Source organism: Larimichthys crocea, chromosome II (assembly GCF_000972845.2).
Source record: "Larimichthys crocea isolate SSNF chromosome II, L_crocea_2.0, whole genome shotgun sequence".
In the NCBI taxonomy this organism is placed as follows: Eukaryota; Metazoa; Chordata; class Actinopteri; family Sciaenidae; genus Larimichthys; species Larimichthys crocea.
In genome coordinates, this window is record NC_040012.1 from 6,136,521 (window position 1) to 6,155,584 (window position 19,064).

A 19,064-nucleotide genomic window follows, 5' to 3' on the forward strand; every position below is an offset into this window, starting at 1 on the left:
TTCTCCTCCGTCTCCTCCTGATCCATTAAATTAGGAAATTTACAGTTTTCTGCAGCATCTCTTTTCTTAGCACGCTGCCGCCTCGTGTTGTTGGGTCTCCTCTCTGGGTCTGAAGGCTGAAGCTGATCACGGCCCGCCGCACAGCAGATCTGACCCGCTGTGTTAATGCACCAGCTGTGCTGAGTCAGCTGAGATAATGTTGTTGTTTCACTGACACAAGAAAATATCGCTGTCGCTGCAAATGAGGCCGCTGAGATTCCACGCATGCATTAACGATGTGCACGCACACACACACACACACACACACACACACACACACACACACACACACACACATGCACACACATGCATCAACAGGTTGCAGTGTGTGACGTGTTTTGTGAACATCTGGCCTCCAGCACAGTGCAACATGTGATTAGGTGGATTTGTTTAGGCTAGCAGTTTCCCTTTGCTTCCAGTCTTTGTGCTAAGCTAAGCTAATCACATCGTGGCATGAACCTGGTGTCCATGGTCGAGTTATTCTGCCGTGCTGTTCTTCATGCATGCAGCCCTGTTACTGTCACAGACACAGCTGAAGAAAAATGGTGAAATACGACGGGCGGAGCAGAGAGGTGATGGAGTTCATCTGAGACAGGAAATGATAAGACGACAAAGAGAAGACAGACGTGGACGGAGTGACGGAGTGTGGGGGTTTGGGGAGGTGAAGGAAAATCCACCAGAGAAATAAGACACAGCAAAACAAACAGAGGAGGAGATGAAGAAATGAAAGGAGGCTGGGCAGAGAGGAGAGGAGAAGGAGAGGAGGAGAGAGGAGAAGGAGAGGAGGAGAGAGGAGAGGAGAGGAGGAGAGGAGAAGGAGAGGAGAGAGGAGAAGGAGAGGAGAGAAGAGGAGAGGAGAGGAGAGAGGAGGAGAGGAGAGAAGAGAAGAGGAGAGAAGAGGAGAGGAGAGAGGAGGAGAGGAGAGAGGAGAGAGGAGAAGAGGAGAGAAGAGGAGAGGAGAGAGGAGGAGAGGAGAGAGGAGAGAAGAGATCTGACAGCCGGTGGCATGAAGACAGCGAGCGGTGACGGAGGCTGATAAAAGAGCAAAGAACTGAGAACAACAGGAACATCCTAAAACATCTAGAAAATCTGAGCTGAGCTCACTTTAAATTCATGGCTTTAAACCTGCAGTGATGAAGGTCTAAAGGTTCTTTAGAAGGTTCTAGTGGTCATTGATGAAGGTCTAAAGGTTCTTTAGGAGGTTCTAGTGGTCATTGATGAATGTCTAGTGTTGGTTCGTTTAGTTTGCTTTAGTGGTTATTTTCAAAGTTCTAGAGTCGGCCTCCTACTCCAGGAGGTTTGATGACAGTGAAGTTCATAGAGGTCCTTCAGGTTTTATTCATTTATATTTATTCATTCATATTAATCGAGAGGTTCTTTGGGAGGTTCTAGGGGTCCAGTATGGGGTTTTAGTAGCAACTGAGAATGTTCTAGAGTTTTTTAGGAGGTTCTGTTTGTCATTGAAAAGGTTCTAAGGGTCCAGGGTGTGGTTCTGGTAGCTATTGATAATGTTAAAGAGGTTCTTCAGAGTCTAGGGGTCTACAATGAGGTTTTAGTAGCAACTGAGAAAGTTGTAGAGGTTCTTTAGGAGGTTCTGTTGTTCACTGAAGAGTTTAATTGGTCACTGTAAATGTTCTAGGGGTCCATTATGCTTATGCTAAGCTTACATGAGTCTTTATGAGGTGTTGGTGGTTCTTTAAGAAGTTCCAGTGACCAGGGATGAAGATCTACCAGTTGTTATTTGCAATGTTTCAGGTTGGTGGTTGACACCAATGGGAGATTTCGGAGAGATGAACAGCTGTTGATCTGTTCATCTCTGTTATTCAGGATTCTTTGAGACTGGGCCGTTATTTGAAAACCAGCTTTTATCTGAGGACTCATGGTTCATCCACAGAGCGACTGACAGGCTGCAGGAGGAGTCGGACGGACAGCTGAGTGAGCGTTTGAGGCCGACTCAAAGAGGTGAGGCCTGTGATCAATTATTTACAAGCCTGGAAAATGTCAGCAGGCTCTGCACATGCTCAGACCACACCACCACAAACACACACACACACACACAAATGAGAAAAAACGAGAGCACCTTCCCTCTGAGTTCAGGAGGAATCGCAGCGCCATGTTCAATGTTGAGGAATGTGCACAGACACAAAACGAGACATGCAGAAGATTGTTGATATAAAACAGGAGGAAGGTGGACGAGGCGATGGACAAAGCAGGAGCTCTGCAGGGATACACGTCACTCAAACCAACACAAAGTGTAAAAGCATGAACAGCAAACAGTCTGCACCAACAGCAGCAGCCATGCAGAACAACACTGTGAGGAGCTGATGAGGAAACCCAGCAGGAAATGCTAACAGCTCATTCAGAAACTCTCAGCTCTTTGCATGAAAAACAACCCCAGAGATCCACCTTAAAAACACAAATACGTCTCTATTAAGGAGGACTGGGAAATCTCCCGTTACTCTCGCGGTGCTCGACGGTCAGTCTGGACTGTTCTGATCATGAGTGCGATGCCTTCATTAGATTTAACCAAACCCAGACAGACAGCTGAAGGTCTGAAGAACCTGAAACATCAAATCAGATTACTCCTGAAAGTCTGGAGTAATCAGATTACTGCAGGGTGGCTATGCAGTCTGAGATCACGGTTAATTAACCAATCAGAGGTCAGCAGCAGGTGGACGACTTCATGTTGAAGTATGTGAGTGGAGGTCTTCAGCCGGGGGGTGTGGTCCTCCTCCATCCTAATGCTCCATCTGTTCTTCTGTTCTGCAGGAAGAAGAAGACGTGCACGTCACGCAGCCCAAATGTTTTCCAGATCTGATTACGCCTTAAATTCTCCCGCAAAGGCTACGGAGCCTCGCTCCTCCTGCAGCTCCTCATCCATCATCCACGAGCCTTCAGGCGGAGGAAGGAGGAGCGCAGCGAGGAGGTGAAACAACAACGCTGAGGGATGTTCTGTTTAATGTGTTGTGTCACATGTATGTCCGTTTTAACACGTGACACACACACACACACACTTTGTGCTGCAGATTAAAAACATGTTGGAAAACATGTGACGTCTGCGAAAATCTAGAAGATCCCGACGTGTGTGTGACAGAACATTTGTAATTTTGGGTTTTGGATTGTCAGCTCAGTCCGTACACCCTTAAAAATAAAGGTTTGAGTCAGAAGTTAAGGTGGTTCTTCATGGTGATGAAGGAGAACATCTTTAAGTTTTGCAAGAACATTTCACCCATCGGTTCTTTAAGGAACGGGGTCAACGTAAAGAACCGAATCAGTTTAAGAATTAACCTATTATTAAACATAAAAAAGGTTGGCGTGTCGAACAGCTTCTTCTGTTTGACCTCCAGTGTGAGTTAACGTGTTCTAACAGGCGGTCGCAGATCAATCACTGAATCCAGACGATAAACTGATGAATCATGAATCATGAAAATCATCGTTAGTTGCTGTGTGGTCAGGACTGACCGGGTCAGAGCTTTCTACCAAACACACTGGCCCTCATGCAGACTGTGAGGTGCTTCTCTTTTGCGTGTCGTGATGATTTGTAGCTCCTTCTCGTGGTTTGAGGTCACGTGATTTATCATCTTAATGAATTCTGTTGGTCCGGCGTGTCGTCACCTGAACCAGCTGATTCATGAGAACTTGTTTTCAGCCGGCTGCAGTAAAGTTCTTCTGTCAGCAAACACTCGTGATCAGATGTCATTCAGGTTTTTTTCTGTATTAGTTTCCAGTCACAGCGTGGCTCAGCGACTGAAGTCGGTCAAACTCGACCCGATCAGACGCAGCACAGAGTCTTTGTCCTGCTGCTGCTGTGCAAACGTTTGGATTTTAAAAAATCTAACTTGTCCAGTCAGCAGTCCCCCACAATCCCTGTGCCGCGGCCTCCCGCCGTGTCCTCTCCCGTCCTTCAAACGCCACACGTGTGCCGGCATCTCTGCCGGAGATTTGGCTTCATTATGTGTGTTGAACGTTACCGGGTGTCCCACCTCGCTGCGTTACCGTGGCGCCTCCTGTGTGTCTGCGTCCCGACAGTACGACAGCTTCACGTGAACGGGTCGGAGAAGACGAGCTCCTTCATAAAAATACATCCCGCTGATACGGAGTAACCAAATCTTTGCTGAGTCGTGTTCTGAATGCTAATTAGTGGCATTGTCAGCCATTAAAATGAGGTCGTGTCGGCACTTTGAGCTTGTTTAATGTCGCTTTAATGAGAAGATCGTTTGTAAAATTACAACTCTGTCTAAACCGGTGTGACGCCCTGCAGCATCAGAAGGTGAAGGTGAAGTTAGCAGATGCGAGCTGTGCGACTCAGCCGGAAACCAACGAGTCAGGGAAGAGAGCTGCAGACCAATCAGAGAGCTGGATTTTAATTACAGGTGAGCTCATTTCACACCTTCTGTTGTCTCTCAGCTCTGTCCAAAGCCTCGTAGAGAAACATCCGAATCTCCACAAACACGGAGAGCTCCCAAAGACCCCAAGAGACGAACCGACCCCGCGGCGAGGCCACGTCACCCACGAGGCTTAACCTCATGAAGCAGGAAGGAGAAAACGATGACTCCATTACGGCCCTGAGAGAGCGCGGGGGGCAGAGAGAGGTGCAGGGGGGGTAAAAAGGGCAGAACAAATGGTTCCCGGTGCAAAATAAAGCATGAATAAATGATGCGCGTAGTTCACGCTGCAGCTAAGTGCTCCGTCAGCTGCAGGGAGAGTTACGGAGGACAGCAGCAGCATCACGCTCTCCGTGATCCTGATGTCAAATCCCTGTTTGTAAGAAAAGACCTCAGAGACAAACACCTCGCCGCTCCGCGCAGAGCGCCGCAGTCAGGCAGAGAAACCTGAGGATGGAACCGGAGATCCCAAAAGACGAGGCGAGACCACCGACAGCACAAAGAATGGACGGCGAAGAGGCAAGACGTGGATCAAGACCTGAGGCGGGCTGAGTGACGCCTGGCTGCTCAAATAAGACACTGACCTGTCAGTCAAAGCGTCCACGCTCTTAACCCTGCATAACTTTAAGCCTTAATATAATGTGAACAGGTGAGTTGTATATAAATTCACCCTCAGTACAGTTGTCATGAACGGGGAAATTAGCTACAGAGACCAAAACTGTTTTTTGTACCAGGCTGTAAACATGTTTATTTCTGCTGTGAAGTTGGACATTTGGACATGGGGACTTATGGAGACTGACTCACTTCTGGAGCCAGCCTCAAGTGGACGTTAGAGGAACTGCAGTTTGTGTCGGCGTACTTCAGAGGTGGAGGTTGTTTGGGCTGATTCTGGAAGACTAAACATGTCGGTCGGTTCGTTAACAATCATCCGTTAGACGAAGATGCATCATTTAAAACACGATGGTCTGAAACTTAACGAGGTTTCTTTTCAATAAGAATTAAACTTCTTCTTCTGTGTCACACACACTTTGAGCAAACAGGTGAGTTTCCTCCAATCAGAGGAAGCTCTGACAGCGACGGCAGCCTGTTTAAACACACCGCAGGCTGTCACACACACACACACACACACACACACACATCATGGTAATGGTGGCTAATGTCTCCTGTGTGGAAAGCTAATGGAGGCATGCTGCAGGATTCATGTGTGTGTGTGTGTGTGTTATTTCTGAATAAGGATGATTCAGTGAAGCTGTAGCTCGACGATGAAGCAAAAAGAAACAGAGAATCTGAAATGTTTTTATTCCGTTATTTCTTGAATCGTTCATAAAAATAAAGGTCAGGTCATTATTTTCCTCCTCACAGCTGATGATGATGAAGTCAGACAGTGTGATCTGCAGTCACCGTTCATTTACATATTTTAAGTTTCTATAAAATAATCTGCAGATTTATTCTCAGAAAATCAATGAAATGATAAAAATATGTCTCAGCAACACACACACACACACACACACACACACACAGACTCACACACACACACACACACACACACGCTTCAGTCAATCTTATTTGGTCAGGCAGGAAGATGCTAACACGGTTAGCATGGAGTAGCTCAGCCGCTCTAAACGACACAGGCCGCTTCAAGCTCTCTGATTGGAGCAGCCAGCCGTCCATCATCGTTAATGAAGACGAAGCTCTCGACGGAGCCGGACGAGAAGCTCGAGGACTGTCTAAAACCTGGACGTAGTCTCTGTGACGTCCCCGCAGACTGTCTAAAACCTGGACGTAGTCTCCGTGACGTCCCCGCAGACTGTCTAAAACCTGGACGTAGTCTCCGTGACGTCCCCGCAGACTGTCTAAAACCTCATACACAGACTGTTGTCTCCTGTTGGCAGACGCAGTAACTGGTTACCTGTTGCTCGCTTCGTCTCTGCGTGTGCTAAACGACACACCTGCTGCAGCAGGAACAGAGTGAACGGTTCTGAATCGTCGGCGATGAGTCAGAGCTCTGTGGATTTGGAGCAGAGTCGTGGAGAGCAGCAGATCTGCAGCTCTGTGTGTGGTTGGTGGACAGATTTAGCCTGCAGAGTCGAGTCATTGAGCAGATCTGCGTGCAGCACGTTAACACTCTGACAGCCATCGTCACGGTAACAAAAGAAACCAGAACCATGAAGCTGTGTTTGACACTCGATGATCCACCGGGTCAGAGTTCTTCTGCCTGATCGTCCCCGTCACGGTCTCCCTCCACCTCCAGCTGGAAGCCCACGTCATCATTCCTACAAAGATGTTTGGAGGGAGACAAACTGTCCTCTGATGCATCAGAACAAGACAAAGCAAAAGACAGACACAGTTAGCAACTGTAGCTGCCGTTAGCTCAGTCTGTTAGCCGGGCTGTGAGCTCAGAGCACCGGGGGAGTGTTGGTGTTTGTACCACGGGAGGTTTGGACCACCGGGAAGAAGAAGAAGAAGAAGAAGAGGTTTACAGGCCTGTGTCATGCCAGAACAGGAGCTGGGCGATATACATGGATATATGGATCATGTTAGCTAATGAAGTAATTTGGCAGAGCTAGAAAGAAGCTATCCACTGGGAGTCTGCATGACGGTAGCTAACGTTATCCACCCAATATGCTTCACGTGCTCTGCAGTGACGTTAACGTTAACGTTAACGTTGAGTGTTGCAAAAGAGACACTCAGCGGTTCACGGTGACGCCGCTGTGTTTTTCTGACGTGTTGTCAAACTCTGCAGACTTCAGACAGCTTCTGCATCTCTGCAGGAGTTCCTGAAGAAATGAGCGAAGGAATAAATAAATAAATGTCTTGGACATATTTAATAGATGAGTTTGTGTGAGAGGAGGAGGATGGAGGAGGATGGAGGAGGACGGAGGAGGACGGAGGAGGATGGAGGAGGATGGAGGAGGCGCTGCCACAAACCTGCAGCCTCTCTCTAATCTTGGTTTACGGAGGAATTGGGTCAGGATGGCCTCGGGGTGCCGCCGCCTCAGGATACATGATGCAAACATCGAAGGCTCCGACTGAGTTTCATCAGAGACGATGTTTGTGCTGAAAGAGCAGAGAGAGGAGCTCCCGTCCATCAGGAGGACGAGTGTGGACGTGAAGGACCGACTGATGGAACATCTGAACGCCTCTGATCTTCTTCTCCTGCAGACAGTCAGTCAGAGTAAATGTAACCGAGCTCGAGGAACTAACATCCATATTTGATGACTCTGCATGTGTGTTAACGCCCAGTGGCTTCACGGAGGATACATCCAGAATGTAGCTGTCCCAAACAACCGTGCAACGTTCACAGAACGTCTGAGGAACGTCGGTTTGGAGGCGGCAAGGTATTTTTACAGGAATGTTACAGGAAGTGGAGGAGTCTGAAAATCACTGACACGGCAGATTCAGGCGGGACTGAAATTACAGACAGTAATGACTCCCCCCGCCTCAGCTCTGATCTCTGCTGGAGGCCGCGCACTCCCCCTCGCCTCACCCCGAACACACACACACACACACACACACACACACACACACGGGATCAGAGACGTGGCTGAGGTTTGGTGGAGAGAAAGGCATTGTGGGATTGGAGAGGGGGGGTTTCCCAGCTCTCGTTTCTCCTCCCGGTAAGATCATCCTCCTCAGGGTCCGAGTGCTCCACCTGCTCCATCGATCGCTGTCTGTGTGCACGAGTGTGAGTGTCAGGTATCAGATTAACCAGTCAGTGATCAGAGACGCTGTGTGTGTGTGTGTGTGTGTGTGTGTGTGTGTGTGTGTGTTTAACATTAAACTAGCAGCAATAAGAAAATGAGTTTGTCTGATAGATCGTACAACAACAACAACAACAACAACTGCTGCTGCTGCTGTCACTAATAATGAGAATCATTAAAACAACAATTATGTTTCTTAAAGCAACAGCAGCCAGTGTCGTGCCAGAACCGGAGCTCATCCACAATATGACAATATGTGTCATGTGTGACGTTAGCTTTGACTTTGGACTCTGTCTTCTAAGAACGTCAGCTCATGTTGCACACTGTTGGTCAGCAGAGAAGATTTGGATCGGAGCTGGTGTCGTGCCAGAACCGGAGCTATATATATAGCGGCTGGTGACGTCATTGATATTTTTTCAGTAATTAAAAAAATCTCAGGAGGAGGGATGCTTTGCAGTAACCTGTATTCATCGAGTATCAACAACAAGCAGCAGCTCAGCTGTTAAATCTGATGGAACGTACCTACACGTTCTGTCCGGCTGCATCTCCCATACAGGCGCAGTGAAAAACAAAATACTGAACTCTTAAACAGTTTGTGAGGAAACAACACACAGACAAGAGCCTGCAGCCTGGTCATCATCACAGTCCTGCTCAGTCACGGTTTTGGTTTTTCGAGCCTGGTTTGCAAGAACACGAGCGCCTCTACGTGCGCTGGGTGAAGGCTCGCGTGTCGCGTGATGTTATTTCCAGCCAGTGAAAAAATCCTCGTGCTCGGTGGCTTGTCGCTGGGACAGCCAGGTAACCTTTGCACAACTTGGCCACACGGGGAAATCGGTCCTGGTTCTGGGCCCAGCAGTGCAGCAGGTTCTGCATGGTGGGAATGTGCGGTGTTTGCAATTAATCACGGACCTCTTCGTCTGCGGTGGAATAATTCCCCGCTCTCTTTCCACTATGCTGTTTGCGTCAAAACACGTGATTAGCGACTAGTCGACGTCGAGCTCTGAACGTCATTGTGGAGCAACGAAATCGACTAATCGACTAGTCTGTACAACCCCTAATGACACTAACGGACTCTAAGCTTACGTTAGCTCGTGTTGCACACTGTTCGTTAGCAGAGGCTCAGCAGCCTCTGTGGACATAATGGCAGAGGAGAAGAGTCGAGAGATGTTTGGCTGTTGACGACTCGTTCATTCATTTCTCAAAGCCCACGACCGACATCACCCATCCTCGGCCGTGTGTTAATTACCAAACGCCGTCAAACTCTCAGCTGAATTTAAACCCACTGAGGATCATAACAATAAAAAGACGAGTAATGTTTCATCGCTGATGACTCTCGGCGAAATCTCTTATTACTCCGTTTCCCAGCATCCATCATTTGAGCCGTAAAACTCGCCCGCCTCCGAGACAAACGAGAGAGAAATCATCGTTAGGCGGCTGCTAAACTGCAGCTGTGCTGCTCCTCCACATCACAGCAGCCGGTTATAAACATGAAATATGTCGACTTATCCGCCCAGCTCCGGGATCAGCTGAGGACTTTAAACGAACTCACTGAAGCAATCAACGTCACCACTGCAATTAGAGAGGAAAACTAACTGAAACTTCGGGCTCCGCCTCAACTCTCTGTGATTCACAGAGTTTATGAGGGACAGTGAAGTAAACTGTAGCTGCTGTTAGCTCAAGTTTACAGGCCCATGTCAGAGCCAGTGTCATGCCAGAACAGGAGCTAAGTGATATACAAGTTATGGATCATGTTAGCTGTTGAAATAATTTGGTGAGCTCGACAGAACCTATGTAACACTGATTTATACAAGATGTTACTTTAAAATAAACAAGAAAAATATAAAATGCACAAAGACGAGTCACATGACTCGCTGACTCGTACCTGCAGATTGCACAACCTGACGTAAATTTACCCCGACGGCGTCGCTCTTCAGCGGGCTGAGACTCGAGGCAAGCGGCCTCAGGGGACGCCGGAGGTTGGAGCTTCTGGGCGCCATGAACATTACAGCCGTCTGGGTCCGGCAGGGGAAAGAGAGGACTGAAGTAACAAAGGATGGAGGAGAGGGTGGAGAGAGCAAATACTGATAACAGCAGCACAAATTTAATTTGTTCTGGCGTTTGGCCTGATTGTGCTTCGGGTGGAGGACAACAGATCGCGTCCCCGCGGCATCGTCACGGAAACACCGACTCATCTGGACTAATGTGGATCAGAGCGGGTCGTGCTCTGAATCATCGATGAAACGAGCGATTATCGGGCGTGATGCAAACATGAAACACGAGTCGGTTCCCACCGCTGCTGAAATCCGACCCCACGTCCACTCCGAGGGACGGAGGTGTGTTTGATTCGCTCTTCTCTGCGGCACTGACGAACATGATCCTTCAATCAGCAGTTTGTCCCTGATGCATCACGCGTTTCTCATTCCTACAGACTCTGGAGAACAACAATGGGCGACCTACTGAAGGGTTGCTGGTTCAAATCCCAGACAGACAGTTCGAGGTGTTTGAGTAAGGTCCCCTTACTGGAGCTTTCGTTCATATGACACAGTCTTCATCGACAGATTGGGTTTGTTTGCTCTGAGCACTTTTAGGACTTCTCATTAATGTTGACCTTGGAAACCAAAGTCTACTCAAGGTCCACTTACTCACTAGTTCTTGGGCTTTCAACCCAAAAGGTGTGAAGCTTGCTCGACTGTGATTGGAGCACAGAGCAAAAAGAGGCGGGACTTAGGACTTGTATCATGAATTTTAAATGCTTGATGGTTTTATATTTATAAAACTATGACTCCATTGTTGTCATTGCACGCTTCGGCCACCACAAATATCAACACCTGAACTTTGACGTGACCGGTCAAAGTTCAGCTGGAGGAACACCTTCGTTATGTCACCAGTGAACTCCTGATCCGCCATCGTGGAGGCCGTTTGTCGTGCACAGGTAAGTGCTTTCTGACAGCCGGTCACGCCGCCGAGTCCCAGCGGACCGGAGGAACGCTTCAACACATAAAAAAAAACAGCCGCAGCAGCTTCATTCATCCTCGATTTGTCCCCGAATGCACGCACAGCTGATTAGCAGCTGCAGATTCACATGAAACAAGACGGTGACGTCCACCAGCGACGACGACGCACGCAGAGATAAACCGGACCTGAACCTGAGTTCAGGCTGAGCTTCACCAACAGACAGCTGTTGTACATCTACTGAAGAGACGTCGCATTCGTGATGGTTCCTGTAGTTGCCACGGTAACAGCAGTGAGACGGAAAGGTTCGACAGTTTAGCTGCTCGCTGTTGGTGTGTTAGCGTCCATCCCAAAGTACAGCCGAGCCTTCGGAAAGGAAAGTTTCCTGATGTGCATCAGCTGAAATAATAAAGAAGAAAAACTGTTTTTATCTACAGCAATGAGGCTCTGCTGTCCGCTCACCTGTCGGTCACGTTAACATGCGACCACCTGACCACCTGACCACCTGACCTCTGAACTCTCGATCAGAAGACCACCGACTGCAAACACGCCCGCCTGACTCATTTTAATGCAGCTTGTTTTATTCGTTTCGAGCATCAGGATGAACTTTCTGGTTAACGGAGCCTCGATGTTTCGTTTCATCTGCTGCTGCATGCAGAAGATAAATGTCATTACACTGAATTACCACAACCACAGAGTCCATTAGGAGCCTGAACCGAGTCCAGCCGGGTCAGCAGGAACAGACGCTAAAGTCCAGCACAACGCGGACTGACGTCTTCCACACACGATCTACGACAACTCGGCAGATTCAAAGGTTTGAGGTTCCTGACACTGGAACACTGCGGTCCATTGTAAACAGCTGACTGTTGCTTCCTGCCACACAGGAAGTGATGCGTCACACGAGGATCTGAGCAGACCAAAACAAAAACAAAACAGACGTGGACGAGACAAAGACAGCTGGTCAGTGTGTGTGTTACTGAGTGATGAAGCAATGTGGTGCTCCACCTCCTCCACCTCTACTCTGAGGAAACTGAAGGCTGCTTCACACTCGATTTAATCAATGCAGAGACAAACTGTAGATTCCAACTGAGGACATCCATCAAGAGGTTTCAGACAGTCTGCGGGGACGTCACGGAGACCACGTCCAGGTTTTATAAAGTCTGCGGGGACGTCTCAGAGACTATGTCCAGGTTTTAGACAGTCTGCAGGGACGTCACGGAGACTACGTCCAGGTTTCAGACAGTCTGCGGGAGCTCTACAGTGTGTCATATCTGGTCAGATTTTCAAAATAAAACATCCTGTGCAGACTCGTGATCGTAACGCTTGGAGCAGCTGTTAATTCTCTCGGATCTTCTCTGACTGTCTGCGGTGGTTTTAATGAGTCCTGAACTTCAGAGACTCAGACAACAGGACGGTTTGTTCAGCATCAGAGAGGAAACAGATCTGAAGTCTGCTGTCATAACATCGTTTGACAAATTCATAATTGAGGCTGTTCTGCACGCCGCAGCACATTTCTTCACTCTGAGGAAGTTTTAGGCTCGTCTGATGATTTATTTCCTCGTGCAGGAACAAAACTTTACTCCAAGGACAAAACAAGGACACAGACGTGACGTTAAAGCGCCGCTTTAATCTCGTCCGTCCTGGATTCAGACGCTCGTTTGCAGGTTTGAGGTTATTACGTGAACGGCAGCTTTGTACGAGGGGAGAACAGAGAGCGAAGCTTCAGCGAGGACAGAAGACGATCATCGGGCAAACGCAGAACGCTCGCAGCAAAAACAGACAAACAGTCAAAGTTCTGTAGATCTGAGCAGAGCGAGCGCTGGCCTCGTTTGATACAAAGTTTAATAAACTAGACTTAAAGGAGGAAACAGTGTGTGTGCTTCCTGAGAAGACACAAAGTTTGTGTTCCGTGTCCGTGAAGAGCTTCTTGGTCTAAAGCGCTCACCTTGCGTCACCACGGCGTTTCAGACCAACATCCTCGTTTCAGACACCTGCAGCCAGCGAGGAATCAACGGAGAGCCTGAAAATCAGCTGTGCATGCTGGGAAACAGCGGGTCGAGGTCGAGGTTCACGGCTGATCTGACTCCAAAAACATCTCGAGTCTCTCTGTGCTCACACGTGCTCGCTCAACCCGACTCTCAGCCTCCGCCGCAGATCTGACTTCACCGTCGTTATGGCAACAAAAATTTTGGTACTACAAGACTTCAGCTCGAGTTTGATTCGTCTGAAATCTGGAAACTCTCTCACGGAGTCACCTGCAGGGGGCGCACACACACACACACACACACACACACACACACACACACACACTCTCTCTGGGCTCTTACTGGGAATCAGTCCAGGTAAAAAATAACTCACCTGTGGCAGGACGGTTACATCACGCCGACACTGTTCATGTTAAAGTGATTTTATACTGAAATAAATAAAAAAAGACTTTGAAGGTTTAAAAACTTCGTTAAACTCGTTTCTCGCTTAATGAATAAATCTTTCCTGGAGTGTGACGGGTTCAAACACAGACGTTCAACCTGTCAGCTGATCTTCGTTATCAGGCGCTGTCTTCGCTCTTTGTCTCCGTCCGTCCGTCTGTCTCTCCTTCCTATACGTGTCACAGTGAAGTGTTGCTGTGCATCGTGATCTGTGATCTATCACTTTATATTTTCCATGTTATACAAACACAGAGCGTCAGCCTGCAGAGCAGAGGTGCTTTCTGATTACTTATGCACTCACTCTGGTTGAGGGTTTGTATGTAAAGACAGACGACACGTCCACTTCCTCTCGTATATGGCGTCCACCACAGGAGGACAGATGTGTCATGTCCAGCTGTAGAGGACAGATGTGTCATGTCCAGCTGTTGGTAGTGTTGTAGAGGAGGTCCTCTCTGCAGAGCTGGAGGTCTTCAGGAGGTCTGTGAAGGTAGAGAGGGACGCCCCTGATCTGTAGGAACTGGTAGGACGTTCCACCAACGGGGAACAACAGACAGAAAAGTTTGGACTGTCCTGAGAGGACAGGTGGCAGAACCAGGAGGAGGTAACATCTGTCTGTGTGAGGACGATCAAGGACCGCAGACTGCTTTGTAGTCAGTGTTAGAGATCTGAGTTTAACGTGGCTGCTGCAGGTCGACAGAGGAGCTCCATGATCGAGGAGCAGGCGAGCTGCAGCGACGAGTACAGACTCTTCGGTCCTCGTTCGGTACGATCACACAGTCCAGAGTTTATCTGAAGCTCTGATGAAGCTTCAGTCGGTCCGGTTCCTGCTCTGAGGCTTGTGGAAACAGACTGAGGCTTCACTGAGATCTTCTGAGATCACTGACACTGAAAGCACTTATGAAGTTAAGTCTTAATGTGAGTATGAAGCAGAGGACGAGACACGAACACAGACTGCTCGTCAGCTGATTCCACTTCTCACGTTGGACGTCCCGTAACATCAGCCGGCTGCCGTGCTCCGCCCTCTGCAACATCTGCATGCTGAGAAGACGTTTCGCTCATAAACCGACACGTTAAATCATGTTGATGCTACGCCGGAGTCAGTGTCCACCGGGCTCAGCAGCCTCTACGGACATAATGGCAGAGGAGAAGAGAGCGAAGAGGACGCTGACGGAGGAAGCTAACGTCAACACGTCCAACTCAAACTATCTCCAGATCCTGGAGTGAGCCGAGGAAATGTTTTGTTTTGAGGTGCGCTGACACTTGAATTAATAATTCAGTTATTGTGTGTTTCATCTTCATGAGGCTGCTTTGCATTAATGTAACATAATCTACACACACACACACACACACACACACACTCTTCTATCAGTTTACATCGACCTCATGTTACCCCGCGGCTGACATCACCTCTGCACCTGATGACATCACACGTGTTTTGATTCATCGCTTCCTGCGTAAGACGTTACACCACACGTAACGGAGAGAAACACGCGACACGCGATGACCTGACGTCACGTAGAAAAATAATCTGTCGGGCAGAAACATGCTACCAGGCTACAAACGACACCAGAACCAACCAGAACAAGAGTCACTGCAGAAGATCGACAGAATGTATTTTTAATTTAAATATAAGTTTTGAGAAATTTACGGAAAGATTTTACAGTAGTTTCCCGTTTTTTAAAAACTGAGATACAAATTTATTTTACGGAAGATGCCGAGGACGACAAATTAAAGTTATTCAAGTTTAAACAGTATTTTTCCATGTTCTTAAATTACACTCAAACTCATGTAAAATGACAGATCTGTAATTAAACATGTGGCTCGTTATATTTGTTTTATATTTACATTCTAACTCTGGACACTAAATTATTTTATTTATGATTTCTCCTCTTTCAGACTTCCTGAATGTTTCTGTTTCCTCTTCCTGTAACGTGAAATCTGGAAAATAAAGAAATATCCTTAAAAAAAAAAAAAAGAAATCTAATAATTAATATGAATAATTATTAATTTAAAACCAATAAAAGATCAATCAAAATGAAATGAATAAAGAGAATCATGGTTGTGATATTTTTTAAATGTTGAGCTGGACGATGCGTTCACTGACCTCAAAGTTTCAGCACAGAGTTGAGGTGCTGATGTTAATATGTGTTCATGAATCTGAGCGGCTGAGCGTTTGCTCGTCGTGGCTCGTCGTGTTGAGTTTGCAGCTGAATTTGGAGCCGTGCAGGAAAACAAACAAACTATCGTCTGTCACTTTGGCAGCAGAAATCACGACAGCTGCCGGACAGGAGAGAGCTGAAATCCACCAGATACAGGATGATACGTCAACAAACAGAGCAGCAGTGACAGTCACACGGAGAGGACGAAGGAAACTGAAATAATCTGATGGCCAACAGAACAGGAAACATCAAACTCATATGAACACATGGAACGGACGGTTATAGGTTAATAAACAACAGTTGGCTCAGACCGAGTGATCCGATTGGACGAGAGTCATTCTGAGTGCTGATATAAAGAATAACAGCACGGGGACTGTTCCAATATTACAACAATACACAAGGAGCACCAGTTTACTGTCAGCTGATAACAAACCTGTAATCAGTAATCAATGCACCGTTAATCAAACCAATAACTAACACTCAGACAACCCATCAGCAGTCTGAAGTGAACTAAAGCTGACAGCAAACCCCGAGCTGCAGCTCCGCTTATGTAACACCACATATGACAACTTGTGGGTCCGTTTCAGAGACAGAAGAGCCCGGCTGAAACCGGAGCCCGGAGCCCGGAGCCCGGTGAGGTGACACAGGCAGGAGGAAACTATTCATTCCCCCCACGATGCTATTAGGTTACACATGGCTGCGTCCCACATCAGCCCTCATTAATGGACTGAAAATTGCTGCAACAAAGTGAGTCTGGTTGCAGAGACTCTCCGCGTACTCACACGAACGCGTGGTAGAGCAGCGCCCATCCTCTCGGCCTCTCCAGCGCGTCGTACAGCAGGTTCTGGATCCTCCTCTTGCGGATGTTATTCCTCTTGGCCGGCCGGGTGTAGTTCAGGGGGGTCTTGGCCAGCAGCCCGATGCCGATGCCCTGAGAGCCCCGCTTGAAGTTATCCCGGCCCGCGGACACCAGCAGCAGGGCGCCATCCTTATCCGCTCCCCCGGTGCTGTGGTCCAGTAGGTCCCCGGGAGGAGGAGCGCCGGAGGTCTTCTTCTGCTCCTCCGAGCCGCTAGCGACGGTCCTGGACCGGAGCCCCATGGTCAGTGCTGGATGCCCGCTGTGGGCAGCATGCCATGATCCGGGCGCTGGATCCGGAGACACCCCCTCCTCAGCCGCGGGTCATTTAAGGATGTGGTCCCCGGCGCGAAGGGAGGTGCTCAGCGGGCTGACTGGAAAACAGAGAGGAGGAGGAGGAGAGGAGGAGGAGAGGAGAAGAGGAGAGGGAAGAGAGGGAGGAGGAGAGGGAGGAGGAGAGGGAGGAGAGGAGAAGAGGAGAGGGAGGAGAGGGAGCGTTACATCCTTTATTTTAGGAAACCATCCGCATCTGGTCCAAACACACACACACACACACACACACACACACACACACACACCTCCATCATGACAACACAAACTCACAGAAACTCTGTCTGATTATTCAACATCACATCGACGTCAATCAATCAATCAAACACCAGGAGGGGGCATCAAGCAACAATTGCCCCCCTCCAAACACACACACACACACACACACACACACACACCGGAGAGACAAAGACCTGGCATCACACTGCATCCCCGCACACACACACACACACACACACACACACGCTGGAGACAAAAACAACTCCCAGCAGCCGCACCGACTCCTACCGGCAGCGGAGTCCGTGCATGGCGCGTGTCTCCGGGGCTTCCAGCCTCCATCCACCCGCAGAGGAAGAGCAGCGCTGAGGCTGGAGGGTGAGGCTGAGGCGGCGGAGGCGGCGGAGAAGGAGGTGGAGACGGAGGAGGTGGAGGGTGGAGATGGAGGATGGAGAGAAGAGATGCTGCGTGAAGGAGGTCGATACTCAAACTGAGAGAGAGAGAGAGAGGCAACGCAGACGCGACGTGCGCGCGCTCACACACGACATGCAAGTGTGCACGCGCAGAGAGGCAGCGCACACCTTGATGAAAACATGCAGACGCGTGCACGAGAACTTAATACGGACAGTCATGCACACGTGTACGCGCTTCTTATGCGTAAGACAGACACACACACACACACACACACACACAGGAGTAATGGAGTAAAAAATACTCAATTACAAGTCAGGTTAAAGTATCAGTGTATCCTCAGTGGAATCATGGTTATTATGCACGTGACTCAGTGTCGTGCCAGAACAGGAGCAGCCCAGAAGGGACAAATCACACACTGACTGTCTCCTGTGTGTTTATTTGTGTTCATGTTTGGAACATGAGGGTGAGGCGAGTGGTCTTCAGATGTTTGCAGTCTGGAACTTCACCACCAGATGTCACTGAACCCGACACACAGGTAAGGTCAGGTGAACAGGTATTTTATGAGGTATACCAGCAGGAATGGAGAGATGTGGCAGAAGTAATCCAGGTGGAGGCTCAGCAGAGGGATTACCTGGCAGGGAACAGGTGAGGCGGGAACAGGTGAGGCGGGGAACAGGTGAGGTGCATAGACGGACAAAGACAAACTAACTCCATGCAAATGTGAGCTAGCTTAACTGTGACGGTCTTTCACACCTGTTGTAGCTACAGCTGATGTCAGACAGGTGTGCTGATTACTGATGGGCAGGTGTAGAGCTACAGCAGACTCCATGGAAGAGGATTAGCATCACATCAGTGTTGTGTTAGCATCAAGTTAGCCTCAATGTCGCATTAGCATCAAGTTAGCCTCAATGTCGCATTAGCGTCAAGTTAGCCTCAATGTTGCGTTAGCATCAAGTTAGCCTCAATGTTGTGTTAGCAACACATTAGCCTCAATGTTGCGTTAGCATCAAGTTAGCCTCAATGTTGTGTTAGCAACACATTAGCCTCAATGTCACGTTAGCATCAAGTTAGCCTCAATGTTGCGTTAGCATCAAGTTAGCCTCGTCACATTGGTTGATTACTGACGCTGGTTCATCAGAAGCTGACGGTGTTCAGACGTCAGTATCACACAGACATGATTCATGTGCACAGTGAATAATTAAATCGAGCTTTCCATGAAATAAAAACTTGACGACACACACACACTCACACACACACACTCACACACACACACACACACACACACTCAGCCTAACAGGATTTGAACAGAGCGGTCTTAAAATAGATTGATTGCGTGTCTCGGTGGCCTTTTAGTATTTCTGCTTAATCGTTGGCGGTCGGAGGATTTGACTAATTATCTGGATGAAAAACGGCAGAACGAGTCTTTAATTGAAAAAGCAATAATTTGACTCCGGCTGTCTGCTGCTCCGTCCTCGGCTTCACAGCAGCTCGGACACGCTTCACGTAAAACCGAGACCAGAGCTGCAAGGTACGACACCTGTAACCACACCCACCTGTCAATCAAAGCATCCACGCTCTTAACCCTG

General features: G+C 48.4%; 1 protein-coding gene across 1 annotated transcript in view; it reads right to left on the reverse strand.

Moving 5' to 3' along the window:
- The window catches only part of kcnq3 (potassium voltage-gated channel, KQT-like subfamily, member 3), a 69,425-nt gene extending 51,537 nt beyond the window's left edge, over positions 1-17,888 (reverse strand). The window contains exons 1-2 of the mRNA XM_010745907.3: positions 17,356-17,888; positions 16,445-16,892 (exon numbers count right to left, since the gene is read on the reverse strand). Coding sequence (XP_010744209.2) covers positions 16,445-16,761 — 317 coding nt within the window. The 5' untranslated portion in view covers positions 16,762-16,892; positions 17,356-17,888. The remainder of the gene's footprint in view (positions 1-16,444; positions 16,893-17,355) is intronic.
- Between the last annotated feature and the right edge of the window lie 1,176 nt (positions 17,889-19,064).